Here is a 20,633-nt window from a genome sequence, read left to right on the forward strand (position 1 = left end):
ATATCCAAGTTGTCCCTTGTCATTATTGCACTTAGTTCTGGGATTTTATTTCCCAAACTATAAGCATTTGTATACATTGCAGAATGTTTTTGTTACCTCTTTTCCTAATCTTTTCTGTTTCCCTATACACCACGTTCTGCCTGTGTTGATCTTTTTCCTATTTAAGCTGTCTTCTGTTCCCCTGGATTGATTTCCTGCTGTAATATCCCACCCAATCGCTACCTCTGGATGGGGTTGGGGGTGGACAGTTGGATTTATCCTGACTCATTTTACGGCCCCCGCAGCTAGTTTAAATATTTGCTAATTAAGCAACTGAACTGTTCACTAAGTATTCTGGTTTGTCTCTAAGATGGATGAAGCCCATCTCTTTTATATAGACCCATGTCTCTTCAGGTAGAACCGCTATGTCCAGTAAATCCAAATCTCTCCTCTTCACACCACTTCCTCAACCACACGTGGAGTCCTGCCTTCCCCACCCGTTTATACTGGCAATACCTCTGAAAAAGGCTCTGAGGATGCCACCTGCTGTCCCGAACTCCCTAATCTCATCCTGCACTATCCAAGCCTCTATCCAATTAGATCATTAGCTCCCAGGTGGACAATAACTTCTACTTCACCCTCCTGTCTTGCTGCCTTACAATTCCCAGAATGTGTGTCCTATCCCTCTGAGCTGTAGCACCTGGTAGACACCTTACCTCCCTCTTCCCCTCACTACCTGCTCCCAAATGTATACCTCTTACAATGGAATCCCCCAAGAGGAGTTGCCTCCTTTTCTGAGATGAAGCAAGAAGAGTAGCACTCCAAAATAGTGGTCAAGTAGTAAGTATTTATTCGTTTTAGGATGAATACATAGTCACCACTTGATCACTATTTTTGAGTGCTACACTTTTTTTCTGCATTTCTGTGGGATATCACCATTGAGTTTCATCATCCACAAGTATATTTCCCTACAGCAGCATAAGAATTGTGCAATAGCAGAGATTGTGGGATGTGCCTGCGATCTACAACCCCTCACCCTGCCAGAACTCACAGTAGTCCAGACTGCCCTTCTCATGAGAGGCCTCTGAGGTAGCAGTTGCCTCCCAGGTGTTGCCTCCGTGGAGCAAGAGGATACACAAAAACTGCATATTTTAGGCTTCAGCCAAGCAATATCCTCCTAGAAACATAGAGAAGTTCCTGCAGATAGAACAGTACCTGAACCTCCAGAATGTCTACTTACAATGCTGTGTAAACTACTGTGTTTAAACTCCTGCTTGTTTAAAAGTTGCACTTACAAAGCCAGGTGGCACTTGGAATAAATTGATGCTGACTGGTTTCGTGAGTAAGCTCCCAGAATGAACTTGGCATACTGGTTTATGTAGGGCACATAAACCAATCAGAACCAAACCAGGACAGACCAATCAGGTGAGGCTATATGGACTTCATTCCCATCCAGATAACTCCCACTACTGCAGAACAAACACAGGTTTATCTGACTTTCAAAAGCTGTCTGTTAACAAGGGAGAATGTGAAAGAAACAGTAAAAACATTTTGATCTAATACTTAGCACCATGAGACTGGCAAGTGTGGGGCCCGGGGCTTACTTTTTGAAACATAATATACACATTAGAAAGAAGATTTGCTTTTGAATTACGTATAACAATCATTTCCAAGTATCTCCGTTTGAGAGTGTGCATCTTCAAAAAATGAAATTGGATTTGCATTCTATTTGCCTTTCTTGAATACCCTTGTCAAGATGACTGATAAAAAAAAATTCAGAAAGAATGAGTAGCATTTAAACAACATTCAGATGTATTTGTAAAGCTCTCTCAATTTGAATTAAGTAATAGAGATGCAGCACTTTAATAGGCTAACAAATGAGAATACATTGGTTTATACAGTATACTAAATAAACTTCCATTAACTATCACCTTGTGGGGCAATATGTGCCAAGGTCGCCTTTCGGGCTGCAAAATCGGGGCAAAATTGCAGCAAAAACAAAAATGCACCAGATTTAGCATTGCAAAAAAGCCTATTACTTTTCTTTTTGTAAATCTGGTGCAGGTTTTGTTACCCACTTCTGCCCTAATGTTGCAGCTGTGAGACATTGATATATAAACCCCCGTGGGATACTGAATATTCCACTGCCTTTCCCTTGCTTCTGCTGCAGGGGTGGCCAACTCCAGTCCTCAATTGCCACTGACAGGTCAGGTTTTAAGGATATCCTTGCTTCAGCGCAGGTGGCTCAGTCGTTGACTGAGCCACTGATTGATCCACTTGTGCTGAAGCAGGGATATCCTTAAAACCTGACCTGTTGGTGGCCCTTGAGGACTGAAGTTGGCCACCCCTGATCTATTGGCTGCTTAAAGCAGCTTAAGCATTGAAGACATATATACTAAACATCACTATATTAAACGACATTAATACTATATTGTACTGTGTAGATACTGTATACAGTAAATAGTTTCACAAAACAAATTTAAACAGGCCTTGTTAAACTTTTGCTGTATGTATAAGTTACGTGGAATCTCTTTATAAGAACAATTACATTCCTTTAATAGGAAAACATTTCCTGCACGAGAGAAACTTAAAACAAACCTGTAACAAGTTCTATATGTTCTGAAAATGTTTTACCTTTATTTTTGTGACCGTTTCAGACATTTTTCCTTTTCTTCCCCCCCCCCTGCATTATTTTCACTAACATTTGTTTCTTGCTGTTTCTTTTCTTTCTTGTTTGTATCTGCACTCTGTTCCCCGTGCCTCCTTCTGTCGCTCCCTTTGTGCTGTCATTCATTTCTTTTCAAACCTATTCAATCGTGCTTCCCTTCGACTGTTCCCTGCATGTCCCACGGCTGACCTGCATGCCAATTCTAACCACGCCATTCTTTCTCTGTGTGCATCCTCTGTGGTTCTTTCTACATCCTAGAAGTGAAAGCTCTCAGGCAAAGAAAGAGTAAGTACTACAGCTTTCTCAAACTATTTCTTTACGTTATCTCATCTTTTTACCTATATTTGTTGATATATTTTGATGTCCACGTGTATGCACCCATGTAGTCACATATGTTTTTAACTGTAAGTATGTGGTGTTGTGCATGAAATTTGGGGCTATTCAAAGATGTCTGAAACTTTAAAACAAGGTCACTGTACCTGTGCATTTGAAACAAGCCAAGGCTAGTGCCTGTTCTGCTACAAAACAGGTCACCAGGTTTGATTCTGCTTGTGCATCTTTGAAAACAATATTTTAGGAGTTTAGTGATCACTTGTAGAAACCATGTAAGTCATACCAGCTATATTCTTTAGTAGTAATAATCGCCCATCATAGATTCCTTATAGATGTAGTTTGTGTGTAGTTTATGTAGAAACTAAGCAAAAAGAGTAGCTCTCCCAAATAGTGGTCAAGTGGTGAGTATTTATTCATCATATGATGAATAAATACTCACCACTTGATGACTATTTTGGAGTGCTACTCTTCTTGCTTCTTGCTTCTTGCTTCATCAACCAAAAGGAGTCAACGCCTCTTTTGGGGATTCCACTGTAAGAGATATAAATTTGGGAGCAGGTAGTGAGGGGGAGAGGGAGGTAAGGTGCCTACCTGGTGCTACAGCTCAGAGGGATAGTACGCAGATTTCTGGGAATTCTTAAGGCAGCAAGACATAACACATGTCCATCGGATGTGAGATCCTGAAAATACTTAAAAAGTTTCACTTTGAAATACAAATTTTGGTGATGGAGAAAGAAAAAAAGATTCCTTTTCGGAGAATAATTGAACGTTCGGTTTCGTGTGGTAGAGGCTTTTATCTGCTAACTGCCTTTTACCCTCAGTTGAGGAAGGATATACATAATAAACACATTGTGCTTTGCATGTGGTTCAGTAATTGGTTTATTTATTGCCAGGTCTCTACACCACGAAATGCTACATTGGTCACTTTAAATATTGATAAGAAACTGCATCCACCTGCTATGCAGCTGGTATCATTTAGCACAAAAAGCTAAGTTCTTATTATTTTTTGGCATGCATTATTTAACATTGCTGGCAGGCGTGTTAACATTTCTTTTGACACTGAAAGATGACTAGTTTAGTAAAGCATCATCCGCCTATTTTCTTGCTGTTTGCATACAGTATATGAGAATGACAAAAGCAGTCGAGACTGGCAATTGAGTTCCCACACCTGTTATATGTAGCTGGAACAATAGTAGTTATACTTTTATAGCATTTATGGCTTAGTGATAAGCACTGTTTTGGATAAGTGTTGCAAACCAGTAGCTACTGTCTGCTGTCTGTTGCTACCTGACAAGACAAGGCATGAATTTAGACCCTGCCACATGGAGTACATGAAAATAGATACACTTACTTCCTCAGTTATAGTGGTGTAACACACCCCTCCCCCCCCCCCCCAATCGCAGATAGGGACCCTGTGGGGACATCTACATGTATTACGAGGTGTGGTGCAATACCTGTCAGGCTCACAGGAGATCTGAGCCTCTGCTGATGGAAACCTGGGGTGTATCCTGAAACGATACAGTGACAGTTAGGAACCCGTACCGGTGGAGGCGCTAAGTGGGATAACCCCGTGCAGGAACAAATAATGGTAACACACAGATTATAAAAATAACCTTTACTAAACGCAATAACATAGATACTCTGTACCCCACTGTAAGACATATATCTCCCAACTGATATCACAGTGAGTGTCCCAAAGTACCATGGGTGCCAGGCACCAATTCCCTGATGTCCATGTCCCAATGTCAAGGCCCACCCAAATGTGTTGGAGATAGCGCTATCCTGTGGAGTGTTAGTGCACTGGTTAGATACCTGCCCGGGGCTCCTGTATAGCAGAATAACAAAAGGGGATCCGTCAGATCCAACATTGTGTCCACCTCCTCTTGGGGTGAATTCCGGCGTGGATAATATCACCATGTAGCTGGCAGGATCCTTGTCCGCAGGCCACAGTCACCACGAGGCGTCTCACCGGTGATGTACCCCTCCCCCTCCCTCCCCCCCCCCCCGCCCCAGTACCTCCTGCACCTCGCCGGGGTGCGCGCATGCAACTGGAGGTAAGGGGTGTGGGTCCAGGGGGAAGCCTGCTATAGTGGGATACAGCAGCTTACAAACATGTAAGCACCTGCTATGATGTCATCGTAACACATGCAATTTATTATATGCAAAGATTTCAGGATTAACACACTTGTATTTCTGGATTTATTTGTATGTTGCATTATATACATGTAGCGCTGTTTCCCCCACCCTATGGGAAATGTGGCGGCTACTGAGTGTGTGGTGCTTTACCTGTGGCTCACAGGAGGCCTGAACCTCCACTGCTGGGAGCTCGGTGTATCCTTCTGGTGACAGCGCCTGCACCTGTGAGGGATCCCGACAGCGCCGGATAACCCCTTCACAGGACCCAGTGCAATAAGATCACACACTTGTATTTAATAACAGTTTACTGAACACAGGTACAACTAGATATATCATTAACCCACATACAATATAGGCCTCACATGGCCTTAGCCCCACTGTGCCCTCCAACCCTAGTGTCCACCCCTGATGGAATTTCCCCAAAGTACTGAGGGGCCCCTGGGCACCCCACCTCCCTGATGTCCATAAGAGTCAACCCACCCAATGTGTGAGACAACACTGCCCACAGTAACTGAAAGTGTTATAATTGGTGCACGTTGTGAGCTGCTCCAGCACCCGGGCATGGCCAAAAAGCAAAGGTATCCACTGATCCAGCGACGTCGATGTCAGCGAAGCTTCCGCCTTTGCTTGGGGTGAACTCCGGTAGGGGGGTCTCACCTTTGATAGTCTATGATAGTGCTGTGGTGGTCCTGCCCCAGACCACAGTCTGCAAATCGCTGTGCGGCTTCTTCAAATGGCACTATACACTAACTGTATACAGCTACAGGGGACATTTCCCTAGCTGGGGGTTTCCCTGTAGCAGCCAAAATCTGATTAGGTGAGTGGGGCCTATCTTGGACCTAAAGGGTTTATCTGGCCTAGTCTAGATGCCACTGACACCCAGACCCACAATTCTAACTGCCATGCATCTCTCAGCAGTATTGGTCTGCAGCCCTTGAAGCTGCTGGAACGTGTAGTTCCCCTGCTGTGCTATACTCCTAATTGCTGCCACTTATGCTTGCTACTGCACATCCCCCCCTCCCCCCCGCACTCTCCCAAGCCTCCGCTGCCTATGGAAAGGTGAGGGGACAAACAGGAGACCATTGGGACCCAGGCTATATACATAAAACAAAAGTAGTGATAAGTTCCCCATAACCCAGTGATCATTTACTGTATCAACTAGGTGAGGTGTCTTCAGACTGCTCTAATTAGCTGATGTTTCCACACACAGGCAGAAATAGGTACAATGTGCACATCTGATTTTAATAGGGACAGGACACAAAAAAGTAGGGTATGTGAATTTAAAACAGCAATTTCCTTTCACCCTCATTTTTTTAGTTGAAACCAGTGGGTTACATGCTGCTGATGCACAATATATCCAGCTTTGGGGATCACTTGGGTATTAAGATATTAAAAGGCAGAGTCAAGCACACCAAAAAGACGGAAAGTTCAATAGACTGCAAAGAGGTAATTTGATTGACTTAAAGAAGTCATAGTAACATCCAACGTTTCGGTGCATACAAGAACCTTCATCAGGGATGCTAGTATGCACCGAAACGTTGACAGTTAAGGGCATCCCAAGTTGCTGGCTCTGAGATTCCCCCTTGAGATATTAGACACTTTATTTTCTGGTGTAAAATATAGAAATAGAACATATAGGACAAAATCCGAGATATCCAAAACTTGAGCAGACAAAGATATATAAAATATTGAAAAGAGATTCATGTCCCATTAAGTGTTGCCACGCTAACAACACTGAAGCCAGAAAAAAGAGTAGATAGACACACAGTCTTAGTGTAACCAGGTCCCGCTTGTCCCCCGTTTCCTCTGTGCGTGTTCCCCCCCCCCCCTCCTCTTACCCTCCGGTGGCGGTGTGGATAGTCGCAGGTGCAGGGAAGTTGAGGCGGGTGAGCGGGTCGCAGGAGACCCATGGCGAGCGGCGGTAAAGGGTGCCGCCATGTCAGGGATGCTCGCGCATGCGCAGCACAGCACCCGGCGGCCATTACTAGCATCACGCATGGGCAGAGGCTACACAGTTGCGACTGCCATTACATACATGCTCCGCAGGGGAACTACAAATCCCATAGTGCTTTGTGGCATAAGTCATGGGGCGCAGCTCAACCAATAGGGCTGTTAGGATCCTCTGAGGAGAAGAGATACATTTTCATGCGCTTGGAGCCACGCTAGTGAGTTGGAGCCAGGACAAACAAGGGGGAAGTAGGGTCTGAGTGTCAATGGCACTCGGGCTAAGCCAGAGAATCCCCTTATGTCCCAGATAGGCCCCAATCACGTGTAGCTTGTGGCTTCTTCAGGGAAGGCCCTTAGATAGGGACGCTTCCCCATTTTACTGTAGTGTCAGGGACACAGTGAAGACGCCGTGCGGTGATCGCGGCCTGTGGTCTGGGATCAGATCACTGTGGTGTTATCAAAGACTCTTAAAGGTGAGACCCCTTACCGGAGTCCACCCAACGCATAGGTGGATGTCATCGCGGAGGCCCACTTCGCTGGATCAGACAGATCCTCGTTGCTAATTTGGCCGCACCGAGTATTGGAGTACTTGGCAGGTACCTCAACAAAGTGCACCAACAACTCACGGTATAGCGCTACTCACTACACTTTTGGGTGTTCTGGTCATTAGGAAAGGGACATCAAGGTATTGGTGCCTAGCACCCGATATACTTTGGGACACTCACTGGTGCTACTGGGATGGGTGTTCACTATACTGTGTGGTGGTGTTATGTTATATGTGCTGTCAGTTAAGGTTGTTAATATATACAGTGTGTGTTTTCTATTACTATGGGTTCCCGTGAGGGGCTTCTCCCACTACGCTGGGATCCCTCGCATGTGGAGGCGCTGCACCGAGACGATAATTATACCAACCCAGGCTCCCCGTGGCGGAGGCTTGGGCCCTCTGTGAGCCAACAGGTAACAGCAGCACCGGTAGTCTCTCTATTTAGGGGGAAAGACTGCTACATTAGTAACATCATTTCTTAGCCATCACAGATGGCCTTTCATCAGGTAGGGGATGGAAGCCCATCTATGGGCTTGAATTGTCTCTTTTCTATATTGCCTGTTTCTTTCAAAGTTAAAGGCAAATTGATTTTCACTGCAAGATGAGTCTCGAGAAGTGATTCCCTCAAAGGATGTTACTAAGACCGTGAGTCTATCTATGCAGTGTGCGGTCTCATTTTTCTTGCTTCTGTAAAATATAGAATAAAATATGACTTATGAGATTAAGTGATAGAAAAACATAACATCATATCTTGCTGCCATCACAGCTTTTCTATTGGCTCGCTAGAGTGAGGCTGAACTGGCAGCCACATTTTTCTCCAAACATGGCAACCAGCAGTGTCCCCAGAGCTAAAAATAGCACTGTCCAGATTTTTTCTAAGTGAACAATATGGATTGCTGATTTAAGTCTCACATTGGCCAATGGCTTTATGATTGTGAAATGTTTTGTGCAGAGATAAAATTAGACTGTTAATCAGTGACCGTGTCAATGTAGTAATAATAATAATTTTCTTTTCTTTATATATTTGTGGTACTTTGTTCTGGTTATTACAAAAATAAAGTAGATCCAATGCATAGATCTCTCAGGTCTTACATGTGCATTGTGTTTGATGCCCACTCTTGCGAGCAAATAAGGAAGATGGCATTTCTTTTCTTCAACAGTGTTTATTTCTTTTATTTCTCCTGATAAAAGTCTGTATAAATGTTTATTATTATTATTATTATTATTATTATTATTATTCTGTTAGTGTTTTGAGTTAATATTCAATGCAAATAAATTATATTTAAATATATAGTGTGTTGATTTGAATGCTACATTTTGTGCTCTCTACATACACTTCTTGTTTAATGTTGTTGCCTTGACCGTTTTAGTGACACAGGAACCAGACACATATTGCAAAGGAACAAAGGGGTTACATATTTAGACAATTTTTTTGTGTTCAAGAGAGAGAAGTTGAGAGCATCGCTTACAATGCAGAATAAACATGAAATTTAAGAAAAGTGAGTGTCACGGGAGGCCAGGTATTTTTTACACAGTGAGCATTCTAGGCAATTAGCATTGATGAGATGGTTGTTTGCTTTCATTTTGCCTTTTGTGATACACTTTAATGTATGTCCACCACACGTGTATTTTAGAAATGTAATGTTTGCACATAATAAAAAGACGGGCATATTCTATTGTAACTGGATCAAGCTGCAGGTTGCATTACTAACAACATGTATTATTCATACGCCAGTGGTTCGGTTTGAAACATAAAAGGAATACTGGAGCTTTCAGATAAGATAAAGTGACAAGAAGTAACACACACAGTACCAAATGTCTTTATTTGTGACAAACAAAAATTGAAAATAACACAGGCAAACCTCCTGTCTAGTAGAGAGCATGAGTCTATTTCACCAATATTATAAGCACGACCTGTAAAGCAATGTATCTGGCTGAAGATTATACGTGGGACTAAGGCCCATACCTTCTCTCCCCCTCAGGGTCCCTCCAGTGTGCTATGGAGTAGAATTGCATACCTCCCCTCCTCCCCTGAACCATATCTCCTTCCCCTCCCTAAGTCCCATAGCTCCTCTTCTCACCTCCCCTATGCCCATATCTTATTCTCCTCCGACAGGCCGATATCTCCTTCCCCTCTCCAGTCCCAAATCTCATTCTCCTCCCCCAAGCCCATATTTCTTTCCCCCATTCCCCCTCGCCCAGGCCCATATCTCCTTGTCATCCCTCACCTAGGCCCATATCTCCTCCCCCATCACCCTGGCCCATATCTCCTTCTCCCTCCCCCCCCCAGTCCCACTTAAGGTCCTTCTCTACGTCCTCCAATTGTAACCTCTTAAGTTCCGCCCTTGCCTGGTTCAAAATCTTATACACTTTCCTCAACGGATTTTTTTATGTGAGCTTTCAAACTTTATCATTTTTTCCGCTAAATATTTTTGTTTTTCCATTTTGATTCTCTTTCTATATGATGCTATTGAAATTAGCTGTCCTCTAATCGTGGCTGTATGTGCCTCCCATAAAATCGCTGTTGATTATACAGACCCATTGTTGGACCGAAAATAATTTTTAAGTGAGTCTCCAATTTGTGTGCTAATCTCTGGATAATTTAGTAAAGAATCATTCATCCTCCAATGAAATGATTGAATCATAGCGAATGGTGGGTCAATCAGGATTGCCACCGGGATGTGGTCTGACCACGTGGTAGACCCTATATCTGAGTGGAACAATACTTCCAGGATATTTGGAGATACAAAATATTATCAATTCTAGAATACGAATCGTGTGGGGGTGAATAGAAGGAATAATCTCTCTGCCCTTTATGCGAGCAACACCAGGCATCCAACAGTCCAAATTCTTTGATTAGCAATCTAAATGTCTTTGCTACACTGTATGTCATTGCAGAGTGTGAATGCCCTGGATGTGTGGGCTTCTCCACATCCGGGTCCGGGACCATATTAAAATCGCCTTCTAAAATATATAACTGTTCTTGATTATCCCCCATTGACACATATGTTTCCCTTAGAAAATCAATTTGTCCCTCGTTAGGCGCGTATATATTCACTAGTGTAATATGTAGACCTGAGAGAAGACCATAGACCACAACTGACCTACCTCCTTGGTCTCTCTTGACCTCCAGTGTCTGGAATGGGATATCCTGTTTTATCAAAATCGCAACCTCCCTTTTCTTACTTGTGAAAGACGAATAAAATGCTATAGGGTATGTCATTCTAAAGGTGTTTGGGGGTTCCTAGGTATCGAAGTGCATCTCTTGCAGAAAAACAATATCTGCTTTCAGGTTTCTGAATTCTTTTAGGGCCAATCTACGTTTACCATTACTATTTAGACCCTTAACATTCAGGGACACTAATCTCAATGGGACTTGGCTAGCCATTCCCGGTGTCATCGCTCTCTCTCTCTCTCTCATTTGAAAGTTGTACTTGAAACAGTTTGATGGTTGTGGGGTACAAATGGGGGAAAAAAAAGAGGGTACTCTCCCACTTTGGGAACTTGGGGGAAAACAGAAACAATAAAAACTAAATTACAAGATAAGATGAGTGTAACCAGCCACTCATCCCAGTTTTGCGGCTAGACCCTACTTAGTCTGGCCTGGCAGACATATGGCCCTACTGGGGACGCCCTGGCATCAGGCATACAGGTCTCCCTCCCACTCCCCGCACCACGGCCCTGCCACTCTCGGCCTCCCGATCGGACCTACCCCATGACTTGGTCAGAATATAGAAACTTAACAAATACAACAATTCCTTCTTATTGTGCACCGCATAAACATATATAACTTTTCCTACTATAATACCGCTATAAATGTATAGAATCTAAATAATTTCAGGTAGAGTTTGCTCTTATCCTTCAATGGAGCATATCATTCTTTGTGTCTGTACCCTGGTTGCAAGTATGGTGTCCAACCCCACAAAAATCTCTGTCGCTTCATAGTCCTAGGGCCGAAGCCACACACCCACCACCAGGTTCCCTAGTCCACTCATTCTCCAGCTTCATCAACATATCATCTGCGGCAGATAAGGAATCGGGCGGTGAGCAGCAGACTCCAGGTCACAAATAGAACCATCCCTATAATGAAATATAAAAAAAGATAAGGGGTAAACAGGGATAAAATAGAAAAGAGAACGACAGCTAGAATTCCAACATAGATTTCTTTGCTTCGTCACGTGTTGCATGACAATCGGCAAGGGAAACAGCTTCAGACTCAAACTCAGAGAAAACCAGCGGGTCCTCTTCAGAGAACACAGCCGGTCTTAATTCTTTCATCTCCGGGCCATTGCTCCCTCGATCGATCGATCATCCTCCATATTCTGACTACGAGCTCCTCGTTGCCGGTCAGATCTATCTTTGGAGGCCAGATTTAAAGCTGATAGATAAAGAGCAGATTCCTCATGATATCGCTGTTTGCCCTCGTGCTTGACTACAAGACAGAATGGGAAGGCCCATCGATACTGAATCCCTTTTTGCTGAGGTATCGCTGTTACAGAGCGCAGTCCTCTTTGTCGATCTATTGTCAGCCTGGACAGGTCCTGGGAAAATTTGGGTAGAGTCGTTTTCAAATTCAATTGTGCCTCTATTTCTGCATCCTTTTATAATCTTTTCCTTGGTCGTATATTTATGGTGCCTTAGGACCACATCTCTGGTTCTTTAAGGATCATCAAATCTCGGTCCCAACAATCTGTGAGCTCTGCCCGTCATAAGTTCATTGTCTTGTAGTTGGGGATCTATTGACAGGAAGAGCATTTTAAGATATGGCTGCTGGGCGTTGGCCGCAAACACTGACTCAGGGATATGGCAGATTCGTAGGTTCTGCCTTCACTCCCTATTCTCAAGATCATACCGTCTCGCATAACTCATCTCTTTGCTTAGACGCAGGACCTCATCATCCTTATTTACCTGGTTTTGTAAGGCGACATGAATTTTATTTTCCAGCTCCGTGGTTCTCTTAGACAGTGAAGCAGCCTCTGCCTTAAATTCTGTTACAGCTCTGTCCAGAGCTGACTGAAAAGACACTTGTATTTCTCTAAGCATACACTACAGATCCTGCTTTGCTATCACTCTGTCTTCCTCTGCAGTGACTCTCTCTCAGCAGTAGCTAACACCTCTGATTATTTTCCTGCAGTGTCCCTGTTTGCTGAGTTTCTCAGCGTTACTCATCTCTCCAGGGCTTCTCCTTCTGACCCAGCAGCCTGCTTCTCTGGGGTTGGTGCTCCGTGGTACCGTGCACTCAAGTCAGCGCCATCTTTTTTTCCCTCTTGTCAGCCATCTCAGACTGAACCCGGCCAAAACGGGAGAGATCCGGGGTCCCTGACTTCCGTCCTTCTTGTGGGACATCTCCGCTGCTTCTCCCGCCTGCTGCTGTGGTCTGTTGCTTGGGAGAAGGGGCCGATCGGGGGTAATATTAAATTATATTGGCGGAGTGCACAGAGCTATCCTAGCAAACGTGCATCCGTAATGACGTCACGCGTGCCCCATTTCTGCATCTTTGTAAGGTAACGTTATATTGAGTTAATGAAACAATTTTTACCTGCTACAGTATGTGGGATTGTTCACTTTATGAGTTATATTGAAAGCAAGATCTGCCTACAGCTGCCTGGAGGATTATGGCATTTTAAGGCATTGCTGTCTACTATGAGACTAGCTGTGGGTACACAGGGAGTTTGCAGTAGATGATTATTTCACTCTTATCTGTGTTGAAGGGAGGTAATCATCTATAGAGAACTTCAGCGTGTTTCTGCTATTGAAGTGAGTTTTATGTTTTGTGTATTATGATCAATCGTAAAATGGAATTGTTGACCTATTTGCATAAACTTATAGTTGTCAGCAACTTATTTGTCTATTTGAAAACATTAATTTCATACAATTACATGATTGGACTCATAGTACTGCATACTGAAATTTAGACAATACCTATGCAGACAGACGTTTCATACATTTTTCCTTTATGTGATGTGTAACAGCACAAACTGCTTTGCTTGAATAGTTATCAATTTTGTTTGCTTTATGGATTTAGAAAAAAAATCACTTATTTTTGATCATATTCATTTTCTAGACATGTGTCACACCCCTATCCCCCCCCCCCCCCTGGCGGCAGGAGATAGGGTACAACTGGGGTGATTTGGGTGATGGTAGGTGTATTGTCTCTAATTGGTGTCTAATTGTCTCTATTCTCTATACACTCACCCAGACAGGGTTGGGACCTGCTCACAAAGTGTCAGCTCAGCAGGTTTACCTTTTTTTCTCTGGGTGTCCTCCATGGATTCAGGCGTTAGGAGTAGTACAGGAATTAGAAAGGGTGCCAGGAACTTTTGAACAGGATACTTTATTTGGGTGCTCCACATCTTTCCAACATAAGACGCATGACAGTCTTTACATGCATCTCACAGGTCCAGGGTTGGAGCTGGACCTTTCTCCTCCCTCTCCTCTCATGGGGGAGAACAGGGCCTCGTCCATAGGTAGTGATGAATAGTATAGTTCCTCCACAAGGAGCACTGCTGGAACTTCCAGATTTCCCTTACCCCCCTAAGGGGTAAGGCAGAGCCTCAACTCCCTAAGGAGTACTGCAGACACTCTCTGGACTGGAACACAACAAACTCTAAATTTGGAGGACCCCAAATCTTTATACAGGGGGAGGGACCAGGCTATTCTGCACCAGTGATTGGCTGAAACAAAAGTAGCAAGGCCCTCATCCTGTCATGTGGTCCCAGCAGCTCACAGGCCCAGAAATGTGCCTGTAAGGTGCTACAATCCTGCAACATGAGGGTACAGTATATGATCTGACCAGGTTGCTACCATTAACCCTAGCACTGCCTGCTATAACCAGGACTTATATGCCAGGCTATGGGAAAATAGCAGGGTGCTACACATGTATTAAGCATTGTGTGCCCAGTACGCATTCATACTTACTGCATTATGGAGAAAATATAGGGAAACTTTGTTGTGAAGAAAATTGTTGTATAAAAAAAATTGTATTCTGAAAATGTTTGTTAGGTATGGTGCTGCATAAATGCTAAAGCCACTGGGTAATGGTCATTCAAGTTAATGTCTATCATACTTTAGTGAATAACCCCCTTAGACTTCTGGTGTTCGTTTTCTTTTCATAGGTTCATCAAATGTTTTTTGCATTTTAGATACAGATGAAAAAAATCTATTGCCCTTTCAGGGGATGTTTTCATTTTTTCAAGTTGATTCGTTGTCCATGAGATATGAGCAGTTAATATATATAGAGCTGGGAGGTCAACATGAATGTCTCACCAGAGCCAAGTGTAGTCTGATGTAGACATGTGTAACACCTCTTCCAAAAGAAGAGGGGCCCCACTAAAGTGTCCCAATGTCTGTATGGTGGTGCATTGAAGTGCAGGTAATGCTCAGCGGCTCTTGTTACCTTATATCTCAGGGTGTTAGCATCCGTGCAGGCTGGTGCGGTGAGCAATTGAAAGAAGGAGGGCACCAGGAACTTTTTTTACATTTTATTATAACAGTCTAACAACACAACTTCCTCTTTGGAATGTTCACACAACATTCCCAAAGAAGCACAGCCTTCCCTTTGCTATCACTTCATGGCAATACATTTGCCTTTGCGAAAAGCCGCTCCCACCTCCACTGGGACCCATTGGCAGCCTCATGCTTGAGGCTGCACACCCTTTCCCCCCTAACATAGCTTAGTGATCCCCTCTTTTGAGGACAGCTGGGAATCTATTCCTCTGAAAGCTATGGTGTGATACTCTAAGGCCCTATCACTGAGGAACCTATGAGGGACTGCCTTGCCTTCCCCTTTTGTGGGTAGGATGCGCCTGAAGGTCATCTACGGGGACCCTAGAATTAGTTGTGACATTTGCCTCACTGGAAAATAACGAAGGGGCTTCTAAACTAGTTACATAACTACTGACATATCTGCAGGTGAGAACCCCTCCTCTGGTTCATCCTGGGATCTGAGGTTGGCGCTCTTTTCCCTGCCTATTTATGACTTTTCTCCCTACCGCTGCCTCTGGGCAGAATAAGGAAGGGCTTAGCCTATGGCGAGTCACCCTAGATCAGGTTACCCAGAATAGTCTTCAAACATGGTGTAGCCAAGCAAATGCCTAATCACTTTGCAATATACGATCTAATGGCCATTACTAGGATTAACGCTTGAACTCCTTTTTAACCCCTTACATTAGTTAGGATCACACAGGGGTGCTACACATGGTAACATCAGATGCAAGAGATTAAGCAAAAACAATGTATGTATATCTTTATCTGTGTCGCCATCCATGTACACAGCGCTTTACAGCAGTAAGACACGTGGCATAATAAGAAAAAGCTCTTCATACATAAAAGTAAACATTAGGAAAAGTAGGATCTGCTCAATAGAGCTTACAATCTAAGTGGTAAGTAGGGAGAACTTTTCAGAGACAGTAGGAGGATGTTATTATGGTAAGTGCGTCTGCAAGGGGTCATAGTAAATGCATATGAGATGTATAATATTAGCCAGCGGAGCTACCTAAATGATTAGTTAGAGGTGTGTTTTAACATGGACCTTAAAGGTGGAGACAAAGGGTGCTAGTCGTATATTGAGGGGGAGGATATTCCAGAAGTGTGGGGCTTTAAGTGAGAGGTTTTAGGCAGGAGAGGCCTTTAGATACAAAAGGAGTAGACGGAATACATCCTTGAAGTGTTGGGCAGGTGTGTAACAATAAATTAGGGATGAGATGTAAGGAGGGGCAGAATATAGCCATAAAAGAGAGGAGAATTTTGTGTGTAATACGGGATTTGATAGGAAGCCAGGTGAGGGATTTCTGCAGGGAAGACACGGAGACAGATTTAGGAGAGAGTAAAGGGATTCTAGCAGCAGCATTTAGGGTAGATTGTAGGGGGGAGACAGGTGAGGGGCCGGAAGGATGGACAGTAGAAGGTTGCAAGGGTCTGTGTTATCGTTGCAATGTTACAAAGGAAAAATCAACAGGTTTTAGCTACATTGTGATTATGAGGGAAATGTGAGGGAAGAGTCAAATGTGACCTCTAGGCAGCGTGCTAGTGATACTGGGTGTATGATAGTACTGCAACAGTAATGGAGAAGGGAGCAGTAGGGCCAGGCTTGGGAGGAAGTATGAGTCTCAGTCGGCTGAGACACATTCTGAGACTTTGGTCTGTACAGCAGGTTTAAGGTCAGGAGTTGAAAGGTAAATGTGTGTCATTAGCATAGAAGTGATATTTGAACCCAAGAAATGTAAAATGTTACCTAGAGAGAGTGTGTAAAGATAAAAGAAAAGAGGTCCCAGGACAGACCCCTCGGGTGCGCCCATAGAGAAATCGACAGGAGGATGAGGTGTTAGTCAACAAGACACTGAAAGTACCATGGGAGAGGTAAAAGGAAACATTTATCTAATTAACATCTCCTTGGTATGTCTGTCTGAGTTGAATAGGCAACCCCCTCCCTTAATTATTAGTCAAGTGAAACTGTTTAGAGTATGTAAGTCTGTCTATCGTGCTGTGCCATATGGCTGTGCAACATCTTAAGTGTCTATGGAGTTAATATTGGAGTTGGAATTGGAGGTGAAGACTACAAGAAGAACTGGACTCTGCACTTCAACAACAACAACCTTGCAACTGTGAGAACTTGACTTCTAAATGCTCTGACTTCTTGTACACATATATAGACATAGGGCCTCATGCAGTAAGCGACGATTATGTGAAATCGGCAAGCTTATCGATTAGTCATGTTATTGGCGTTTTTCCCTCTCCGTATGCAGTAAGTGCCGAATACATTCAAAATCAACCAGAAAACAAATCCGCCCACTCTCACGATGATGAGCCGATCACACACAGGTGTATCGGCGTGCGTGGCGGGGTGCTGTTAGGTTGCACAATCACAAATCTTGCTGAATCAGGCGAAACAAGCATGTTTTTGATTGCGCGCCATATTTAAAGGCAACGTGTACTGCTAATCATTCTCTGTGTTGTTGGGAGTGAGAGGGAGAGAGAGACGCACAGAGCTGGACGATTGAAGATTTGCATATTGACTGAGAGACTTGTTGTGTATTGGGTGAGCTTTGTCCTTTGTTGTTTTGTTTACATCTTTGTCTTGTTTTATATGTGGAAGTGGGTCGTGTGATTGCCTGTACATTTCTTGTCTGTTTTTTGTGAGTGCTGGAAGTATGCCCGCAAAGCGTGGGAAGAGTGATGCTGGTGGGAGTGGGAGTGCTACTCGTGCGAGTACGCGTCGGAGTGAACGTTCTGTTCAGGGGAGTGATGTTGCTGGTGCACCGAGTGGTGTTGCTGGGAGTGGGAGTGCTGTTGTTGGGAGTGGGAGTGCTGGTGCTGCGAGTGGTGTTGCTGGGAGTGGGAGTGCTGTTGTTGGGAGTGGGAGTGCTGTTGTTGGGAGTGGGAGTGCTGTTGCTGTGAGTGGGAGTGCTGGTGCTGGGAGTGGGAGTGCTGTTGCTGTGAGTGGGAGTGCTGGTGCTGGGAGTGCTGGTGCTAGGAGTGTGAGTGCTGGTGCTAGGAGTGTGAGTGCTGGTGCTAGGAGTGGGAGTGCTGGTGCTGGGAGTGCTGCTGGTGGCGCAGTTGCTGATGGGGTGTCTGGTGGTGGCGTGCTTGCTGGTGGCCAGCTTTTGGAGGCTCTTCCATTGGAAGAAGGAGAGTCCAGTCAGCACCAGCCAAGCTCTGACCCTAAACCTGCTCGGAAAAAACGTGTGGAGAAGCCACGTAATCCTCGCTTCAATGACCAGGAAAATAGGGCTCTTGTCACTGGCATCCTGGAGCACTATGACAGTCTCTATGGACATTTAGTAGGTAAGTGTAACTTTACATTTATTATTCAAATACATGTGATCCTAGGTCATCTGAGTTTTGTTCATATGCAAATATGGGTACACAATATCTTTCTATGTTCATTAGTGTGGAAACACAGCTTTTTATCATGCCTTACAAGGACAAATAAACACAGCCGGTCAATTTGCCAGAACTGCATACAATATGAATGCAACCTTGCTTACATGTATAGGTTTAGTAGTGAATGCTCATGTGCTGCACATATTACACATAAAACAGCATGTTTGCTATCTCTTGGAACAGCTAGCAGTGTAGGAAACTGGTGCTTATATTATTATTAATTTACCTCATATCTTTTATATGTTTTTCAAGGGCGGTCAAGTGCAGCAAGCAAAAAAGAAATGTGGGACACAATAGTCATTGGTGTCAATGCCTGTGGGAATAGTGTCAGGGACAAGTATCATTGTCGGAAAAGATTTGATGATATTAGGTCCAAATTGAAAAAGAAAATACAAGACCAACGCGTGCATGCTACTGGCACTGGAGGTGGGCCCACACCACAACGTCTCATATTGACTCCATTGGAGGAGCTGCTTCGGCCAAAATTACTTACCGTCGTCGTGGAAGGCTTGGCTGGTGACCGTGACATTGGAATTTATCCGTCACAATTTCCAGCAGGTGATAAATATTACTGTACTAGGCGTGTCGTTGCTTACAGTTATTTTGCATATTTACACTGCTTTTTATACTGTCTTCACAATATAAGCATACCTGCATCTATATATGTATATGTCTGATTCTGTATATATATATCTCAAAATAGACATATATGTAGTAGTCCTACTAAAAGCAGTAACTAATATAGCACGTGCCATTGCGTGCTCATTTACATGTGAATTCCCAAAATGCATAGCTGCAGTGGAAGCAATTGATGGTGGGCGAAGATGGGGAACAACAGGGTAGTACACGTGTAACACATGTTCATGAGAAATTATTAGTAGCTACAGGTACAGAACAGAAATATGTATCATATTATTGTGTATTTTATTGATTTTACTCCGACAAACATGACATTACTGCCTATTTTAAGCATGCATCAAAGAAATTGCATGTAACGGCCTACAAACATCACTGGCACTAACACATCTATAGTTGCTTATGAAAAGGTCCATTTTTGCTTTATGTCATATACAGACAGCATAATGAGGCACACGTATCATATGTTATGTCATTGTTTTCATAACTTAAACACTGCAGATGACTACTTAGCTCATCTACCATTGTGTTAAAGCAGCTGCAATTAATATCTCATCACAGCATACACTTCAACAGAGGGGGTGGGGTTCAGCACACACACTAATTACAGCCTCATTTCACGGTCAACTTAGTTCACACCATTTGCACCTGTTTCAAGTCATTGAAAGGTGTGGCTGATTAGGCTTTTTGGGGAAGGGAATACCTTTCTTACAACCTGAATAGCACAACTGAAGTTAATCACACTCATTTGAAAGCTTAACTCTAGCTACTAAATGCCCCAACAACTCATTACTTATCAAAGCGTACGTCACACATTAGTTCACTCATATCTATAGTTGAACTACTATCAAAGACACATTATCACACACTGCATGTGTTGTCTTGTTGAGTCACAGCCACATTCAGGTGTGCCACATCTTCGATTAATGTACCACACATATCCTCTACCAAAAACAACACTTTTTGCAATATGACCACCTTCATGATAACCATTGTGAATGGTCATCTCATGATAGTTATGTACATTATGATACTGATATCACTACACAACATATGATTTTTATGTACTCATTTAATCTATTTATCCTCACGCATTACTGCAGAAACATAGTATGTTGTATGTTAGGGAACTCAAAAATTCTAAGTACACAGGCATGTACAGTGTTATTACAACTATTTATGTTCACTTTCACACACATTTTCGGTTAAGGAACTGATGTTGTTAGTTAATCATAAATACAGAACATACAATAAGTGTTTGTTCAATATTTACACATGTAAATGTAAAACTTATGTTATTGTTATATATAGTTGCCCCTGGAGGACATGTGTCACCTGAGATGGAACAAGTGTCTTCACCTGGGTCAGCCAGCTCAACACTACTAGAAGGTGAGTGTATCATTTGCTGGCCATATAATATGTGCTCTTCTATATGTTATGTTGTCATGTGCATTATTTGTTTTGCACATCTTCTTTAAATAGGATTACTTAGTGTCAGTGAAAATTAAG

The 20,633-nt window shown here is 43.3% G+C and overlaps 1 protein-coding gene across 1 annotated transcript in view; it reads left to right on the forward strand.

Annotated features, from left to right (window-relative positions):
• ESPN (espin) overlaps positions 1-20,633 on the forward strand; it is a 200,939-nt gene that overhangs the window by 142,176 nt on the left and 38,130 nt on the right. The window contains exon 10 of the mRNA XM_075604978.1: positions 2,906-2,932. Within this exon, the coding sequence (XP_075461093.1) occupies positions 2,906-2,932 (27 nt within the window). The remainder of the gene's footprint in view (positions 1-2,905; positions 2,933-20,633) is intronic.

The sequence above is a fragment of the Ascaphus truei genome, chromosome 6 (assembly GCF_040206685.1).
Source record: "Ascaphus truei isolate aAscTru1 chromosome 6, aAscTru1.hap1, whole genome shotgun sequence".
NCBI classification, from domain to species: domain Eukaryota; kingdom Metazoa; phylum Chordata; class Amphibia; order Anura; family Ascaphidae; genus Ascaphus; species Ascaphus truei.